The sequence below is a fragment of the Pteropus vampyrus genome, unplaced genomic scaffold, assembly GCF_000151845.1.
Source record: "Pteropus vampyrus isolate Shadow unplaced genomic scaffold, Pvam_2.0 Scaffold276, whole genome shotgun sequence".
Classification (NCBI taxonomy): domain Eukaryota; kingdom Metazoa; phylum Chordata; class Mammalia; order Chiroptera; family Pteropodidae; genus Pteropus; species Pteropus vampyrus.
The window spans coordinates 2,907,954-2,926,380 of record NW_011889057.1 but is presented as its reverse complement, the minus strand read 5'-3'; the positions used below and the strand labels follow the sequence as shown (position 1 = coordinate 2,926,380).

Sequence of the window (18,427 nt, the reverse complement as noted above, 5' to 3'; positions counted from 1 at the left end):
TGTGCGTGTCCTAAGGCTTAGAGACTGTTTCAACAAAGATAGGCAAATCTCTTTAAACATTTACGGAACGCATACATGCCCATGTACACAAGCACACCCTCCACATGCAAACAGAAGCACACACCCTTTACATACTCAGCAATATATATGAATAAAAACACTGCATGTAAGAGTAGAAAGAGGGTAGCAAGGAGCAATGCAGGGTAGATGTGACTGAGTGGAGTGGTAAAAACCCATTTATCAATGCCAAGTCCTATTGTATCTTGGTTTCTGAAAATTGTGGGTCTTATGAATGGACTCTGGGCCTCTGAAGGGATGGGAAAATGAGGATTCCTTAGTCCCCGGCTGCAAAAGAATGAAAATGGTAAAAAGACATCTCTGGCCATCAAGGAAGCACCATGGATCTAGCTGAGGAGTGCAACCTTGAGAACTAGACAGCCCTGGGTTCGAACCCTGTATCTGCCACATTCTAGTTAGGCCATTAATTGGTCTCTCCGGCCAGCCAGCTTTCCTTATCTGCAAATAGTCCTGATGTCAACTTCCTGTGGTCTGCGCGAAGGGAAACTAAACTCTCTCCAGACGACGCCATCTGAAACCTGCTCTGCCTACCTCCGGGGCTTGCTGCACAGATAATGAGAAATGGGGTGCTTGAGAGCACGTTAATGACCAAGGTTTCATTCGGCCAGCTTTAGCAAACGAGTCTCTTTGGGAACAGCCTGGATGGAGGAGGCCAGACTTTCCTCCCAGTGCCACCCTTCCCCAGGCACCCCCCGCTTCCGATTCCAGGGATAAGCCTCCTGGTCACCTCTCTCCCACCCCATGGACAAAGGCTACACACACAGCAAGTAGGGTTGGCAGAGCCAGCTGAGACTTTATTTTGGAAAAAACACTTGATTTGGCTTTTAGTTAGGGGCGTGGGTAAGAGGCGGTCCCCCAGGCAGTAGATTCCCCACCCAGGGTTGGGCTGAGGACTGGGGCTGAGCTTCAGGTGGGTCTCCTGGGTTCAAGGCTCTCTGCACAGCTCCTTTCCCACAGGCTTGAAAGGCCAAGAGGGACCACGGTAGCCATTTACTTAGGCAGGACATCAGATGACTCAGATACGAGCTTCCCATCACGAGTCTCAATCTTCTTCACCACCACGGTCTTGGTGGAGCTGGTGCGGCTGAAGGAGCCGGAACTCCCCCCGGAGCCGAAGTTGGACTGGAAGCTCACACCGTAGTTGAGGCCGGGACTTGTGAGGTTCCCATAGGCCGGGCTCAGCCCACCTGGTCAGGGATTGGCAACTACATTAGCTCAGGAGCCCTGCATACATCAGGTTCCAATGACCCCTTCTCTCTCCACTCCCTACACAGTCTCCAGGGATGGAGAACTGCCCTGGTTCACTACTCCAGGGAATACCAGGAGCACGGTGGGATAGAGCTTTGACATTAGCTATGTGATCTGGGACAAGATAGTTAATTGGGCCCCAGCTTCCTGAGCTGTACAAGACGGAAATGTATCAGGGTTATAAAAAAGGCCCTGCCCTCTTGTCCTGCACCCCAGGGCCAGTACACTCACCTGAGTAGCCACTGGTAGTCTTGGTATGGATACTCATGTTCTGCATCCCAGACTCCAGCCTGTACCCAAAAGATACGTAGGATATCAGTACCAACTCCTGGCCCTATCCCAGACAACAGGACTCAAGTCCCACCTCTCCCCACCCCAGGTCCCAGGGATGGAGCACCAGGGCCAAAGCCCCCCATACCCACCGGCTCTCCTCGCCCTCCAGCAGTTTGCGGTAGGTGGCGATCTCCACATCCAGGGCCAGCTTGACGTTCATGAGCTCCTGGTACTCGCGCAGCTGCCGGGCCATGTCTTGCTTGGCATTTCTCAAAGCAGCCTCCAACTCAGCCACCTTGGCCTGAGCATCCTTGAGGGCCAGCTCCCCACGCTGCTCAGCATCAGCCTTGGCGGCCTCCAGGGAAGCCCTCTGTTGGGGGAGGGGGAGAAGTTAGAATAGAACAGAGTGTGGTTCCCTCATGGCCCTGCACCCACCCTCCCTCTCCACTCCTCTAGAGACTTCCCTCCATGAGCTAGACCAACCAACTCTACCCCAGCTCAAAGACAATGCTACCAATAAGTTCCAGAAGCAAAAGGGGGAAATATGAGCAACTTTCAGGCACTTCCCCACAGAAACTTCTCCCCTAGAACACTAAAAGGTATTATCCCCACTCTAACTGAACTAGATCTCTGCTTTCTAGATTTCCTTAAAGCATCATTCTGACCCTGATATACAAGACGTAAAATAAAACAGGCTTGAGGACCCCATCCCAGACCCCAACCCTACTTGCCAAGCCCCCTCTGACCCCCATCACATCCCCAGGGACCTCCTCAGGAGCCCTCAGCTTCCCAGGAGCGGTCTGAGAAGCTGGACTGTAGCTGCCCCTTCAACTCCCACACACTCTGGGGTCTAGGATCCCTTCCCCGACCCCCAGACTCCTCACTCCTTCCTTCCTGCATTATCTCCTCTCACTGGGACGTGTCTGAGGATCCTCTCCTACCCCCAGTCCAGACCATACCTGGCCTTTGAGGGCCTCGATTTCAGCCTGGAGTCGGCTGATGTTCCGGTTCATCTCAGAAATCTCTGTCTTCGTGCGACGCAGGTCATCTCCATGCTTCCCAGCCAATGTCTGCAGCTCCTCATACTGCAGATGTGAGATGAGAAGTTAGGCTTGAGAGGTCCCCCTAGAACCCAAGGTGTCCTCCATCCGAGGGAGAGTGCCCTCTCAGCTAAGTCACCAGAGCCCAAGTCATTTCACCCACCCACCCCTACCCTCTCCACACACACACTGAAGGCCTTCTTCCAGAGCACCAAGCCCAGGGACATCTCAATCTCCCAAGCACCCACATAGCAGGCAGAGTGGCATTTGAAATCCTGCTCCCTGCTCATGAACTAGGGCACAGAACTGGCCAGAAGGGGAGGGCCAGTCAAATGACCCTGCTCTTCACCTTGATCTGGTACATGGTCTCAGCCTCAGCCCGGCTACGGTTGGCGATGTCCTCGTACTGGGCCTTGACCTCGGCGATGATGCCATCCAGGTCCAGGGAGCGGTTGTTGTCCATGGACAGCACCACGGACGTGTCAGAGATCTGGGCCTGCAGCTCACGGATCTCCTACGGTGGAGAGGGGAGGTGGTGAGGCCTGGTCCTTGCACACAAGAAACCTTCTTTTGCAGAGAGCCTTCCTTAGGGGAACAAGTCAAGGAGGGCAGCAACGGAGGAGAGAATCAGGTGGAGAGGGCAAAGTTCCTGAGGAAAGAAGATGGGTCAAAGACTCATCTTGGTGGGATGCAAAAATGAAATAAGGCCAGTAAAAAAAAAAAAAAAAAAAGAAAAACACCTAGCTTTGGGTGAGTAGCCAAAGGATAGGGCCCTTCCATCCTCTCAGCAACAAATTCTGAGCGCCCACAGAGGGCTCCCGCACGTGGCTCAAAAATTCAGAACAGATTCAGGACAGAGAGGGCCCAAGTTGCCCCTGGGTCACCACTCTGTGTATGACAATGTTGGACAGGCTATTTTAATTCTCTGAGTCCATTTTCTCATCTGTGAAATAGGATTATCAACTCTCCCTCAGGCAGGGGGACAAAAGACGTAGAATGTCCATGCTGGGTTATTAACATCGATAGCTGTAATTATTCAGTGCTGGGCCCTTGTCTGTTGGTGCACCAGGGGCCAGGAGGAGCCTTTGATGGTGTTAAAAGAACAAGAACATACCTCTTCATACAGCTGCCTATAGAAGTTGATCTCATCGGTTAGCCCTTCCAGGCGAGACTCCAGCTCTACCTTGTTCATGTAAGCTTCATCCACATCCTGGGGAGTGTGGGGAGAGGAGGAGCCTGAGATGAATGCCCACATGGGATCCCAAATCCAGGCACCCAATGGCCTGGACCTAGAAACTTCAAACTATTGCCTTGCCCACCTCACTTTGTAGCCTGATCCTCTAGTGAGGCCTCTGCCCCATCGCACCTGCACATTCCCAGCCCAAATACCTTTACTTGGCTTCCTGCAGCCCTCCTCCCTCTCCCCCTCTTTCCTCTTCCACCTCCTCCTCCCTCTCTTCTTCCTCCAGGAAGCCTTCTATGGCCAGACCTCCAATTCTACTGCTCCATTTTTAACCATGTCCCATTATCGATGTCTAGAGTTCTGTCCAAAAACACTGCCTTAACTCTGTGTCCTTGCCTACCTTTCTATGCTGTGTAACTAGGAAGCACCCAAATGTTACCAATTATTTCTTAGAAACATTTAGGGACCAAACCCAGAAAGCCTCTTAGTCCAAGTCTCTAAGACCCAGCCTCCAGGTGAGGGTTAAGGACTCCCTCACCTTCTTGATAAGGACAAATTCATTCTCCATCTCTGTGCGCTTGTTGATCTCATCCTCATACCTGGTAAAGAAAAGACTTAGAATCAAAGGATGAAGGCAAAGGGAGGTTGCCCTGAGTCTTTTAAGGGAGGCAAGAATATCTAGAAAATTCAGTTCATGGAAATGCAAGATATAAGAGGACTGGACTGGTGCTTCTGCTCATCAGCCAGTGGGGAGGCCTGGAGCAGGAAATCTCTCTCCAAATCCATGAATACACATTGGATTAGACATAGTAGACATATTGGAGGGTTAGCAACAGGGAGCGACATGAGGATTCAGACAGAACTTTCTGGGTTGTGTTGGAAATCAGGGGTAAGGAATAAAAAGGGGCCAGGGCTGCAATTATATAAGAGGCCTATGGGCTATCTGTCTCTCCCATTTGAGGTTTACTACATACACATTAACGTACAAATTTGTTATCCAAATCTGGACAATTCTGAGATTAAAAGGGGGTGGGTGCTACTAAAAATTATGCCAGCGTAAACTAGAGCATAAACTAGACTGTCTTGAGAAAACTTGGTCACATGGTGACCCTAATTATATAAGAATGTATTGCCCTACAAGCTGAGGGCGATGGGGTATGAAGCCTCTAGCTCCCTGAGGTGGGATAGGAAGAGAAGACTTCAGTTGAGCAGATGGTAGTGAGAAGGAGGGCAGCTCACTTATTCTTCAAGTCTTCCACCAGCCCCTGCATGTTGCCACACTCTGCCTCTAGCCTCAGTTTCTCCTGGGCCAGTGTGTCCAGCTGCCACCGAAAGTTGTTGATGTAGCTCTCAAACATGTTGTCCATGTTGCTGCGAATCGTCTTCTGCTGCTGCAGAAAGTTCCACTTGGTCTCCAGAATCTTGTTTTGCTGCTCCAGGCTCCGTACCTGAATGAGGGAAGACAGAGCAAAAAGATCTACATCAGGCCAGGGCTCAGTCTGGGGGGAAGCAAGCAGTGTTTTCCACTCCCAAACAGTGGGTCTCTCCAGAACCCAGTAACCTGGTTAGTTATAAGCTGAGAGAGACAGTATGGTGAGTGGGCGGGGTAGGGAGCCACATCCTTCTAACTCTAGGGACGGGGACGACACAAGTGCGCATGGTTGGAAGGGGACAGCTAGGAGTCATGCTAAAGCTGTGGTTGCAGAACAAATAGGTCTTCTTGACTTAGGTTATATATTATAGATCAATAAAAATAGCCAAGTGTTATAAGACCGAAAAATAAAGTGTAGATTGTTCGTAACAAATGCTAACATCATTATCATCATTATTATCTGGAATGGCTTTGAAGAACTCGTACAGTTTAGAGGGAAACATTTGCCCTATGGCCTGAAGACCCAGGTTTTAACCAACATAGCTGCTAACCTGGGCTGCATAATGTTGGATTGCTTCACCTCTCAGAGCCTGGGGCTCCTCAGCCCTGCCATGGCCTAGAGGAACTCAGGCAAGTCCTTTCAGGAGCCCCATTTCTGTGCAGACCTCACTTGTGGTCAGGGAAGAGATAAGAGACTAGGGAGATCTATCTTCAGAGGAAGATTTTCTCCTACCCTATCCCCACCCTATTCCACCTGAAAACCACAACTCTCTCCGTCCTGCCCCAAACACAAAGGTCCTGGGTTCCTTGGGCTCAAGAAATCCAGATTTTAGGATAAAATTAAAGCATGTTAGAAGGGAAATGTTTAAAAAAGAAATAGACTGCTTTTAAGAAGAATAATTTATTTTTAATAATCAACCCAAAGTTGTATCTTTTTTTTAATTGGGGGGAGGACTTAGAAAAAAATAATTGACTTAAGGGTCCAGCCTAGATCCAACAAATCTTTCTCGGTAAATCCCTTTCTTCCCCAGGTCATTCTGTCCCAAAATTATGAAAATAAGTGATTATAACGTATAGCTTTACTGGGCTGCTTAATACAGGCCAAGCACTGCCAAGCTATTTACCTACATTACATGCTTGAATAGGCAAAACCTCTGATTTAGGGCTGATCGTGCCCATTTTATAGATGACGAAATCAGATTCGGCAACGGAGCCCATCAAAGGAAAGGGCAGAGCACTGAGAATCATGATTTGGGATTAGGAGCCTGTGCTTTGCTACTACTCACGGGGAGGACTCCGGAGCTAGCAGAACGCAGTCAAGCAAAGTCAAGGGTGCTTAGAGCTAAGGAACTAGGAAGCCCTCCTCCCAGAACAGGGGAGAGAGGGATTCCTGGGGGACTCCAATCCCTAAAGGCGCAAATCTGCCCCAGGATTTCCCACCTTCCGTTCCCACAATGCCTCCCAGGAGCCGGTCAGCGGAGAGGGGCCCAATCCTCCTGCACGCTGAGGCCCTCAGGGGCCCCTGCTGACTGGCTCCTGAGTACATCCCCAAGGCTGCAAAACGCGACCTGGTCTCTACTCTGCGAAAGAGGAGCCAGGCCATTGGGACGGAGCCAAGGAGGGAAGAGAGAGAGAGGGGACAAGGGCTGAGTGGGAATAGGGGCGTTGGCGGACAGACGCATTATCTAAAGCCATGAACTCTAAGGTTTAACAGGACACGAAACCTGGGCGCAGTGTCCAACGCCCTCAGACTTTGAATCCTAAATGCGCTTTTCTGAATTCAGGCCCTGGCGTCCCACCCCATTCCATCACGACGCAGATTGTCCCAACCCGACAGGATAAGAGCTGCCCAGGTAGAGCAGCGCGTCACCCAGACGGCTGGCCTCAGCCCCTCACCCCACGGTTGGGGTGGGTCTCTGGCCCTTCCGGTCCCGCCCACTGCAGGCTCCAGGGCGAGGGCCAAGTATGACTCATCTTGGTGTCCCCCACGCTCCGGCCTTGGGATGCAAGAGGCCTCAGCCTCAGTCGATATTTGCCTGTTTGAATCAAGACCTATCCCAGATCTATCAAGTCTCCATTTAAATAATTTAAAAAAAAAAAAAAAAAAGCCCAGGAGCACCTTTGAGAAGCTGTTGGGGTAGTGGTAAGGGAGAAGGGTGAACCTGAAGGAGGGGCTCCCTTCCCACCCGACAGCAGAACAGCTGGGACTCTTCCAGGCTGAAAGCTTTATCCAAGGTCGGAACTCGGGTTGGGGTGAGATGGATGAGGGAGGGATTTAGAGTCAGAAGCCACCCAGACCCTCTTTCCATCCCTGCGCCAGCCCAAACCAAAAGTGCATGGGAAGAGTGAGCCATAGGTTGGGAGTATTGCCAGGGTGGGTTGGGCTCAGCAGGATGCCAGTGGAAGGCTGAAGATGTGCCCACCGACGGGGCAACCAAGAGATAGAGCAAGGACCCTCGTTGGGCCCCAGGCACAGCCAGTTAGGCAGAGGGGACCCTCACCTTGTCGATGAAGTTAGCAAACTTGTTGTTGAGGGTCTTGATCTGTTCTTTCTCCTAGGTATGCATGGCCTGGATGTTGAGGTCCACCTCCAGCTTCAGGGGGCTCAGCAAGCTCTGGTTCACTTGGACCGCTGTGATGTTCCCCGCACCTCCAGCTCCGCCGTAACCCCCAGGCAGGTTCATGTTGATGCCTAGGCCAGGCCGGTAGCTGCCCACCCGGGAAAAGGCCGAGGAGCTGATACGGGAACCGGGAGCACTCGAGTACGAGCGGCTGCTGAAGGCCCGAGGACCAGAGGTGGACACCTTGTAGGTCTTCTGGGTCACCCTCACGGACATGTTGGAGGCTGGAGTGAAGGCGAGGAGCCGAAACTGACAGACTCTGGAGGAGCCAAAAAGCTGCTTCCAAGTGGGGGGGACAGCGTGGCCCTTTATAAAAGGGAGCCCAACCCAAAGGGAGGGGGATGGGCCTGGTACCTGAGTGGCTAAGCCTTGAGGGGGCCGGGCCTAACTCGATACCTGCCACCTACAGGCCCAAGTCAGGTGGGGGCAGCAGAGAGCTGCTCCCACCCTGAAGCCCATTAGGGCACCACCCCAGAAGCCCAGGAAAGAGCAATTCCGTGAATGTGAAAGTGGCAGGATCCAGTGGCTGCACAAGTTCTCTGTAACAAAGAGACTGGGGGTGTCACCCAGCCACTGCAACCCTGACTCCTGGGTCTTGTCTCTTTCCCTCCTATGGGAAGCACAACAAGAAAGAGGTCCCTGGTGTTTCCATCTGAGCAGCTGACACCCCAAAGACACCACCCTTCTTCTCTCCATTTTGATTATGAAAGTCTGCCCAGGCTGGAGGACAAGGAACCTGAGTTCTGAATCCTTGAACCAGAAGTCAATCATTTGCCTAGTCTCTCTTCAGTTAGTGTGGTACCCTCAGCATCTAGTGCAGTGCCAAGAGGGGCAGGGTAAATACTTGTGGAATGAATGAATCAGTGAACAAACACACACATACACAGAAGCTATCTTCCCTCTGGGTCTGTAGGTACAAGATAATGTGAGATTCAACACAGCACTTTTCCTGGACACAACCAAGTGCACTCTCTCCTCCCAAGATTTCAGAATTCCCAGGGCCAGGCTGAAAACTGTAGGCCTGCTGAAGGGCAGAGAGAACGAAGAACAAGAGCAAGAGAGGTAGAGGAATGGGGGGAGCTCAGGAGAGAAGAAGCTGCGTTGTGGTCTTCACTGTTCTCACTGCTTCTTGAGGGAGTCCTTCCCCTAGTTCTCAATGGGTGATTTGGGAAGGGAGGCAGGATGGAGTGCAGAGGAGTGGAAGGCGGGGACACTGATCTGCAGCCACCTGGGCCCTCCTTCTCTTCCTAGTTCCCCAACCAGCCTGAGGAGATGCAAGAAGAGTCCCTGCACCTGTCTCCCTGAACCCATTATCGAAATGAGTCAAGAGGGCAGGCTGAGGCACAGCATGCACCTGCAGGCTGGAGACTGGGGAGCTGAACAAGACACCCCAGGCCTGGGTGAGGCTGGGTGGGGCAGACCCAGTGGGTGGAAGGCGGGAGGTTTGTTTGGGTCCCCGAGGCAGAGATTCCAGCTGTAATCACCTGATGGGGTTGGATTCTCTGAAAGATCCTGCGGGGCATGCAGTGGTACTGGATGGCTCTAACTAAAGAGACCAACAGATGCCAGTCACCCAGATACCCTGGGGAAAAGGGAGAGGTTGTCCATAGCCCCAAACCCAGGGAAGAGGCATGACACTGCCCACCTACCCCATTCTTCTCTAGAAGAGGCACCCGGGCTCCCAGAAGGACAGGCACAATAGATCCCTACAGAGGAACAGAGAGAACCAGAAGCCCCCCCCTCCTGGCGACACATAGACAGGCTTCCCTCAGACTACACACACACACACACACACACACACACACACACCCCAAACACCCCCTTTGAAGTCCCTTCCAGAAAAACAAATCCAGAGACTTTCAGAGGGGGACACGATGACTACATCCCTTTCTCCCTCCCCTCTTTCCCCTCTTTTCTCCTCCTCACCCTACCCAGGCTCTGGCCTCCTAATGCGCTCAACCAGTCAAGGGGAAATCCAGTTAGCACCTGTTTGCACCAGGCCCTCTCCCAGCACCTTTAAACAATGCTTAATTTTCCAAAGAGTGATTTGAATGCATGCCACCCCCTCCCCAACAAACACCCACACCTAGCAGAGCAGAGAGACTTCTTCCAGAGACCAAAGGGAGGGGTATGGGCCAGGTGCCAAACCCAGGACAGAGAAAGCAGAAGGAGAGAGGGAGCGGGCCGGTCAGACTGGTATAGCAGCCATGGGGAGAGAAGGCAACCAGCTCCCCAGTTCTTCCCCTCCCCCACAGTGTGTTGGCTGAACCTGGGCAGACTTGGATGGGAGGGACCATACCTGAAGTCCTGAGCACAAAACAGCAACCCAGAGCCCCCCTGAAACGTTAGCCCCTCCACTACCACCCCCCTGGTTCCCTGGTTCCAGCAGTGCCTTGTGTGTAAGACAAAGGAGACTACAAGGGACCCTGTGGTTGTCAAGCTGTAGGGCTTGCCCAGATCCCACCCAGGCGGAAGCCCCTCTTTGCTGGGGCAGCCCAAAACAATTCAGGACTAAAAGTGTCAACATGTCATTTGTCAGCTCCCTATTACCCAGAGACTCCAGCCAACCTATCCTCCATGTCCCAGGCCAGCCTCTAGAGAAGAGGCCAGCACTGCCCTCTCTGATGGCCCTGCCTGAGGTTCCTCAGTGAAGGCAAAAGGGGAAGGCCCCAGGACTAGGGCCAAGTGATGAGGGAAGAGAAAACCGGGCTGGGGCAGCCTGCAGGTACAACTACTTGGAAGGCTGTCTCTGCCCACTGTGGTCTATGCGCCACACTGCTGCCTGCCCAACAAAAGGGAAAGTGTTTGTGGTGACTGTGCCTCACCCAGAAGACTCTGCCCCAAACTGCCTTTTCTGGAGAATCGAAAGGGGAAGGAAGAGATACTCAGCCATTCCCCCACCCCCAGTGGCAATAGTACAGAATGAGTCAGGGAGTCCTTGAGCCCTGGGCATCTGTGTCAAGGCTGAGAGCAGAGCTGGGTGGTCAGGGCAGCTGTTATCATTACATCATTCCCAATCATTGGAAAAGATGGTCTGAACAAGTTCTCAGTGCTCAGGACTGATGACACGAAGACGCCACATTCACAGCAGCGCTATTCGTAACAGCCAAAACAGAAACTCCCCAAACATCCATCATTTGATGAATGGATAAATGAAATGTGGCATATCAATCCAATGCTGTATTATTCACAATAAAAAGGATTGAAGTCCTGATACATGCTACAGTGTGGATGAACCTTGAAAACATTAAGCAAAGTAAAGAAAGTCAGTCACAGAAGGCCACGTATTGCATAATTCCATTTACATGAAATGTCCAGAATACGCAAATCTATAGAAACAGAAAACAGATTCATGGCTGCCCAGATTGGAAGGAATGGAGGTGATTGCTAAAGAATAAATAAGGTATGTTTTGGAGTGATGAAAATTTCTAAATTCAATTATAGTGATGATTGCACAAGTCTGTGAAAATGCGCAAAACCATGTCTGTACACTTTAAATGGTTGAATTGTGTGGTATATGAATTACAGCTTAAAAAAACCCTTACCAAAAAAAAAAATATATATATATATATATATCACAAAAGCATATATTAGTCACTTACATAAAGCAAGGACTTTGTGAACCAGCATAGGGATCAAGGGATAGAAGAGAAGATTTCATTTAGATACTGAAGTTAAGGAAATTCTCCACCTCTAGGTTAATAACCAGAGTAGTGTCCTCAAAGCACTGAAATCATTTTAAAAGATGGACAATTTAAAATCTTATTGGTGGCATACAATAGCTGAACTTAGCACCAAGCAGTTAGCAAGAACAATTAGTTTAAGTAGGAAACTACAGATGGTGAGAACGCCCATGATAAGCCACAACATGAATAATAAAGTTGATGGTTGGTTTTTATGCTGTGTGCCTCAAGGCCAGCATTATTCATAGTAAATAATCAGTAAGTGGTGATTATTTTTCTTTTAACAGTGGCTCTAATGATTACAGCCAGCCAAATGGGCAGGGACTGCCTAGACAGGCAGCAAGCTCCTATCCCTAGAAGTCTTGAGACTGAGGCACCAGACCAGCTGTTCCCTGGGTTCACTGTTGCAGGATTCCTAGGTCAGGAGGCAGTTGGGACTATAATGTCCAAATCCTCCCCACTCTGAGAGCCTTTGATCCATGTCCCGCCACCATAGAGCTTTACACATAAGATATTAGACATCTACGAAAGTTCTTGGGCTAGAAATTTGGATTTTAATAGGAGATGTAATTAAAAGTTATTAGAACAAGGAACTTCTTACTTGGGGAGGAAAGTGGCAAGATAAGCCTTATTACAGAGGAAAGGAGACATAAGCCTGTGGGGGTGGGGAAGTCCCCTCCCTTCCTCTTTTGGTTCTTCTGGCTGGTTGAATAATTAAAATTACATAAGGCAGATTAACAGGAAAAAACTCAAGCTTTAATACATACACATGGAAAATTCACATAAGCGTGAAAAGACAATAAGGCAAAATGAGGTATACCTGTCATTCTGGACTGAGAGGGAGGCAGGGGTCTGAGACTTCAAAGGAAAAATAGACAATTCACAGGGAGATGAGAAAGAGCAAACGCTTGGTAAACAAATGTTTGGCAGGCCACCCAGAAGCAATGGAATGCAGGAGTCTAACAAACAGACTTCGCTTGATTCCTCCCTGTCTGCCACATTGAGTTCATACTATGTTATAGTGAGAGCTCCCTTCTTAGAACAGGTTTTTCTTTCTGAATTCCTTTAGGTATGTAAGGAGGAGGTAAAAAGCTCTTCTTGAGTTTGTTGGGCTTTAATTAAATTATTTCATTGGCTCGAAATAATCCAAACGCCATGGTGGTAAGTTCTAGGGAGACTCGTTCTAAACTCCTACAAGCCCATTGGCCTGGAGATGATGAGGTCTCCCTCCCCGCTTCACATTCTCACACCCTCATCTCCATTGATACCAAACCAGAAGGGGCCATCTATTGATGGCAGTCAAGCCAAGTAGGAGGGATCCAGTTGTGGCTCATCCCTTGGAGACTTTCCCCATAACTCTGGTTCTCTCTCTGGAGCATGTGCATCAAAATCACTCAGACTACATTCCATCTGCATTTTTTGAAAGGTTCCTCCATGCTGCCAGGGTTGAACACCAGGCTTTGGCTCTGGTTTCCACCTCCAAGACCTCCAGGAACACACTCTTCCTCTCCTCAAGCCCAAAGCACTGCAGAGTCCCCACTTAGAGAGGACAATATACCTGCCTCTCAGGAAGGAAAACAGAGAGTGGCCAGTCCCCAGAGCCAGGTACATAGACAGAGGCTGAGAAAAGATCAGGTCCCACTCATGGTGGTGAGGACAGCTGTGTGGAGGACCTGAATGATGGGAAGTGGAAGGCAGGGCATCACCAGAAAAGGCCACTCAGGGGATGAGTCTCTGGAGGAGCCCTCAGGAAGGAGTCACACAGCCCACTGCACCCCACCCCAGCTCCACTGCAGGAAAAAAATGCTTTCCTAAAGGTGTGTTCAGGTAACCAGACAGGAAGGAGTACAAGAGGGAGGAAAGAAAGGAAAGGACTTGGGGACCAGCCACAGCAGCTGCCCCCACCCTTACCCTGTCCCGCATCCTCCAGCTCCAAGCGTAGGCCCTTGGCAATGGAGCCATTGTCCAGAGGTCTATTGTTCTGAATTTCCTGCTGGGCACCCCAAAAACCAAGATAGGAATGGGGGCAGGGACTCGAGGCCTTTATTCCCTCCTGTTTTTATTCATTCATTCATCTACTCATTTGCTTATCAGATATTAGCCTAAAATTTTTGAGGAGAGAGCTGTTCGGTTCCTTTTCCACCAGTTAGGTATAAGTGAGATCCTCCTTTGGCCAGAGAAAGATGTATCTTGAAGGTTCCTATTAAAAAGTGACCATTAGGAGTCCTTAGTTATTAATTAAGCATATTGGTAGCTGACTATATATGGGCACATGCTGGGAAGGCTCTGAGAGAACTGGGTCCTTAATGGTCTTCGCTGTATGTTGGAGGAGACAGACAGACACACAATGCCACTTATTCTAACATTATAATAATTATACTTAAGTGGCACGAAAATGACTTACGAATATTCATTCATTTAATCTTTATAAGAACCCTATAAAGTAGGTGCCGTAATCACCATTTTTACCAGGAGAGGTTAAGTATCATGCCCAAGGTCACACAGCAGTGGCTCTTTCTCCATGTCCTTAACCACTGTATCATACTTCTAGTTATAATGATGGGGAGCAAGAAAAGTGGGGTGGTGGTTTAACAGCCCAGAGGCTGTCCTCAGATCAGCAAACTGGCATTAGCAGGGGCAGGGCCTGAGAAAGGGGACTGAGGACAGCACACTTTGATGGGCGGAGGAGCAGCGTCAGCACTGGGCCCAAGGATCCCTCAAGGCATGGGAGAACTGGTGGCATAGTGAAGAGTATGCTGAGGGGAGCTCCCTTACCTCCACATTGCCTAAAGGTGGTCTTGTTTGGGATGAAAACTTCTGAGTCTCCATTTTTTAGCCCCCTCCCTCTAGCCACAATTCTTCAGAGAAATCTATGGCTCTGCTTATAAAAGGGACCCCTTTATGGCCTGGAAAACATTCCCCAAACACCCCCTTAAAAACTCATAATGCGTGGAGCTGAACAAAAACCTTTGAATGCTCTGTACCCCGTACTTGCCAAGGAGCCCCAGGTTAGGGCCCGCTCTCATACACCCCAGATGCCCACCCCAGCCCCTGGGTAAAGAGAAGGGCCCCTTTCTTGTTTTCCCAATACACAAAACAGTGATTCTTCCATACCTGGAACAGAAGAGAAAGTCACACAACGTGTAGGGGGCGTGAAAAGTCATGAGCAAGGCACAGTCATCTGAGAGGTGTTCTCCTGGTCTCCATATCTCACCTCACTCAAGGATATGGCCAAACTTAGGGCATTCTCAACCTTTTCCACCATGATAGGTCATGGCCTACATGAAATAAGCATTTGTGTATGGCAGGCTGGGACAAATAAAAGGCTTTTTTGGGGACCAGATGTGGTCAGGCCAGAAGCTACGGCTGCCCCAGGACTCACTCAGACACTCAGAGTGTTGATAGGCCCAATATATTGCATAGTTAGTTATAGCCCACTCTTGGCACAGCCAAAGTCACCAGGAACCCTGGCTGGGAAGCTCTGGTGTGGGGAGACCAGGCTGTTTTGGACCGATAAGGAATGAGATGAAAACAGATAAAGCCCAGCCTGCCTTGGAGAAGATCAAGGGCATCCATCAGAGCTGGAAGCCATAAACTCCCAGGTATTCTACCCAGCCATAAATACTAGGCTGAGGTTAATCCCCCACCATAAAAATAGGTAGGGAGGAGGCAAGAGAACTAAAATGTGAAATCAAGCTATATTCAGAGACTGCAATAATATATACTGATCAGCCCTACAGCCAGACCAGGAGGAAACCTGCAGAACAAAGGAAGATTTCTGTTGGCATTGCTAACAAAGCATTTCTCCACAAGGCGAACAGAAAACAGGAAAAAGAGTCCTTAAGTGGCACCCTACACAAAATAAAATTCTTCATTCCCTATGGCTAAAATCATGGGGAACCTCTGGATCAAAGGCTGGGAATTACCAGCAGGCCTTTATGCTGCTTATTCTTACCTTCTCTCTACATACCCTTATCCTTTCACACTGTATGTCCATACCATCAAAGGAAAATGAGTAAACAAAGTTTTTAAACTCTAATTCACAGAAACTAAAGAATGATATATAAACTGAATTCCCTGAACTCTCTGAGTCTCTCTCAGAGTCTTTCCTCTGTCCCTCTCAGTAGAAGATAATGATGATAAGCTGGTGTTTTATGATCAGCCCCTGCCCTCAAGACAAGCAAGAGCCAAGTGCTCTGCCCAAACAAATAACTCTTCACATGCCCACCCCACCTGTGCCCACACAACCTCAGCCTATGCCACGTGTCCTCTCAGCCCCCAGATGCACCCTCACAGATAGTCAGTCACTTTCTCTCTCTCTCTCTCTCTCTCTCTCTCTCTCTCTCTCTCTCTCTCTCTCTCTCTTTCTCTCTCTCTCATCATCCTCACATGAATACGTACCACCTCTCACCTCTCCCACCCATCACAGCCATATATACACCACTCTTCAATGCACATCACACACGCACCCGTGCATACACAGCCATAACATTCGAGACCAACACACAGATACACATTATTGCTTGGGACTCTTGATTGCAAATGACTGAGACCCAACTCAAACAGGCTGAAGCACAAAAGATAATTAATCGCTCACATAGTTAGAAAGCATTGGGTTTTTAGCATAGCCAGATGAGGAGCTCAGTGATGGTACCAAGACCATCTTGACTCTGTTTTCCTCTGAGTTAACTACCTTCTCAGGCATAGAATCTCTATGCTGCAGCAAATGCCTCTTTCCCAATCCTTCACACTAAAGTTCCAAGGCTCAGTCTCATTAGACTAACAGGCCATATGCTCACCCCAGAACAAATCACTGTGGCCAGGGGATTAGAATATTATAATTTTGACTAGACTGGATCATGTGCCTGGCCCCTGGCGAGAGGTGGTCAGCCCACCCAAACTATATAGAAGGGAGCAAAAAAAGGTGATTTACCAAAAGAAGAGAAAGAGATGTTGGACAGGTGAAAACAACAGATGTTCACTACCTACACTGACCTGAATGTACACAAAGAAGATATGGAAATCCTGAGGGCTGCAGGGGTATAAAGATATCAGTGTACATACTGAGCCCTTGCATAAATATAAGTACTGACCAAAGTCCACCTTCTGTACCTTATCAACGAAATATAGATTTCAGATAAATGAGTGATTCAGACATATGCTATAGGACTTCAGAGGAAAGGAAAGAGTTGTTTAAATGGGTTCGGGCTTGATCAAGCTGAGCTTAGAAAAGAAGTAAGATATGGATAGAAAGATCCAGAAATGCAATGAGCCATTGACCAGGAACAAGTTCCTAAGGCCAGACAGAGTTTATCCTGTAGGTCACAGGGGCCAGTGAAAGTGAGGGGCAGGAGAGTGACATGGTTAAAGTAGTGTTTTGGGAAGATTAAGTAGACTGAGATATGCAAGTTAGAAGGTAGGGGCAAAAACTGAAGGCAGGAGACTAGACAAGGGGCTATTTCAGAATGCAATTTAGGAGGCATGTGGTGTGGTAGGAGCAGTAGGATGGACATACAGGGATGGAATAAAACACAACGGATGTTGTGAGGAAAAACCAAAGGATGTGGCATGGCTGAGTCCAAGGTTAAGAGAATCAAGAAGGTGATTCAGATGCACTTCTGGTAACTCCCTACTGAACTGTAGTGCCTTCTACTTTAGCCAAACTAGTGCACGCATTTACCATGAGCCGCTGAATCCAGCCATGCCATCATGTTCATCTCATCATTGTCAGACCACAGCTCCTGGCAGACAGGATTGGGTCCTCTAGTGTCAGTGTCTTGTTCCTATCTCTGTGCCAGTGTCTATCTGGCAAGGCTCCTGCCCACGGTAGAGGCCTCAGAGTGAATATGCAGACCCTCCCGCCGAATACATGATTTACACTTGCCTCCTTACCTTTGTTTATCACACACGCATGCACACACGCACATATGCCTTCACTTCACTAGCAGCATGATGAGGCCACCATAAACCCTCCATGGTACTCGGCAGTAGATGCAAATGTGAGCAGGCATATTTTCTCCCTTCTGACTATGCCATGCCTGTAGAACAGTGTTAGGATCTTGTCTGACTCTTAGGAGGCACTTGGACAAATGGGAGCAGATGCAAGATGTCTGAGATGGGAGATAGGGAACCATGTACCACAGAGACACTGCTATAGGACCTGGGAGTGCAAGCCCTGGAGAAAAAGAGGAGGCACGGACTGCCAGGAGGAAGAAGGGACATTCATCTACGTGGCCCAAGGGATATAACTAGAATGAGTGAAAGAAGCCCCCAGAGAGACTTCTTCCACAGAGTTCCCAAAACTAAGCTTTGAGAACGTGGACTCTGCGGTGTGTTCTGGGAAGTTGTGGTTTCCCCTGCATAAAGAAAGGTTCGAGCAGAAGGTCAAGGGCACCGGAGCATCGATGGATTGTGGGAGCTCCAGAAACATGTCCTGAGGGCCTATCACATGTGCTACACACCTCATTCAGACTCATAAAGACCCTGCCAGGCAGGAGTGGGAATGTGCCCAGGTTCACAGAGCTGTGAAGGGAAGAACTGGAATCCGAGGACTCCTCACTGGTGGACTGAAAGTCAAAGGAGAGTGAATGCGGTCAAAGGAATTCTGGAGCCACTTCTTTACTGGTCAAATTACTTAACCTCTCTGAAGTTCCTCTTCCTCACCTAAAAATGCGGGTAATAATTACCTAAAAGGACTGATATGAACATGAGATAAGGGGACAGTGCCTGATCAGTAGATTTTCAGTCAATTTTAGCTTGACTCTCACCATCCCTCCCTGGCCTTCCTCCTGCCTTTCCTAAAGCCTGCCCCTGTGCAGCTTACCCCACCCCTTCACTGTCTTCAAGACCACACCCCCACCTTGGAACTTGTGTTTGCACCAGCTTTGACACATTTGCCTTGTGAGAGTTAAGTCTTAGTGTTCTCCTTG

At 49.3% G+C, this 18,427-nt stretch overlaps 1 protein-coding gene and 1 long non-coding RNA gene across 2 annotated transcripts; one reads left to right on the top strand and one right to left on the bottom strand.

Moving 5' to 3' along the window:
- Positions 1–846: 846 nt before the first annotated feature.
- On the bottom strand, positions 847–8,117 carry KRT8 (keratin 8). Its single transcript, XM_011375857.2, is given in 9 exon segments — positions 847–1,265; positions 1,558–1,616; positions 1,749–1,969; positions 2,559–2,684; positions 2,989–3,153; positions 3,754–3,849; positions 4,361–4,421; positions 5,062–5,270; positions 7,696–8,117. Coding segments are annotated over 9 exon segments (1,470 nt in total). The 5' UTR covers positions 8,032–8,117; the 3' UTR covers positions 847–1,068.
- Positions 8,118–8,342: 225 nt separating this feature from the next.
- Positions 8,343–9,842, top strand: LOC111729714. Its single transcript, XR_002776354.1, has 2 exons — positions 8,343–9,215; positions 9,751–9,842. It is a non-coding gene; the product is annotated as an uncharacterized LOC111729714 (long non-coding RNA).
- The last annotated feature ends 8,585 nt before the right edge of the window (positions 9,843–18,427 follow it).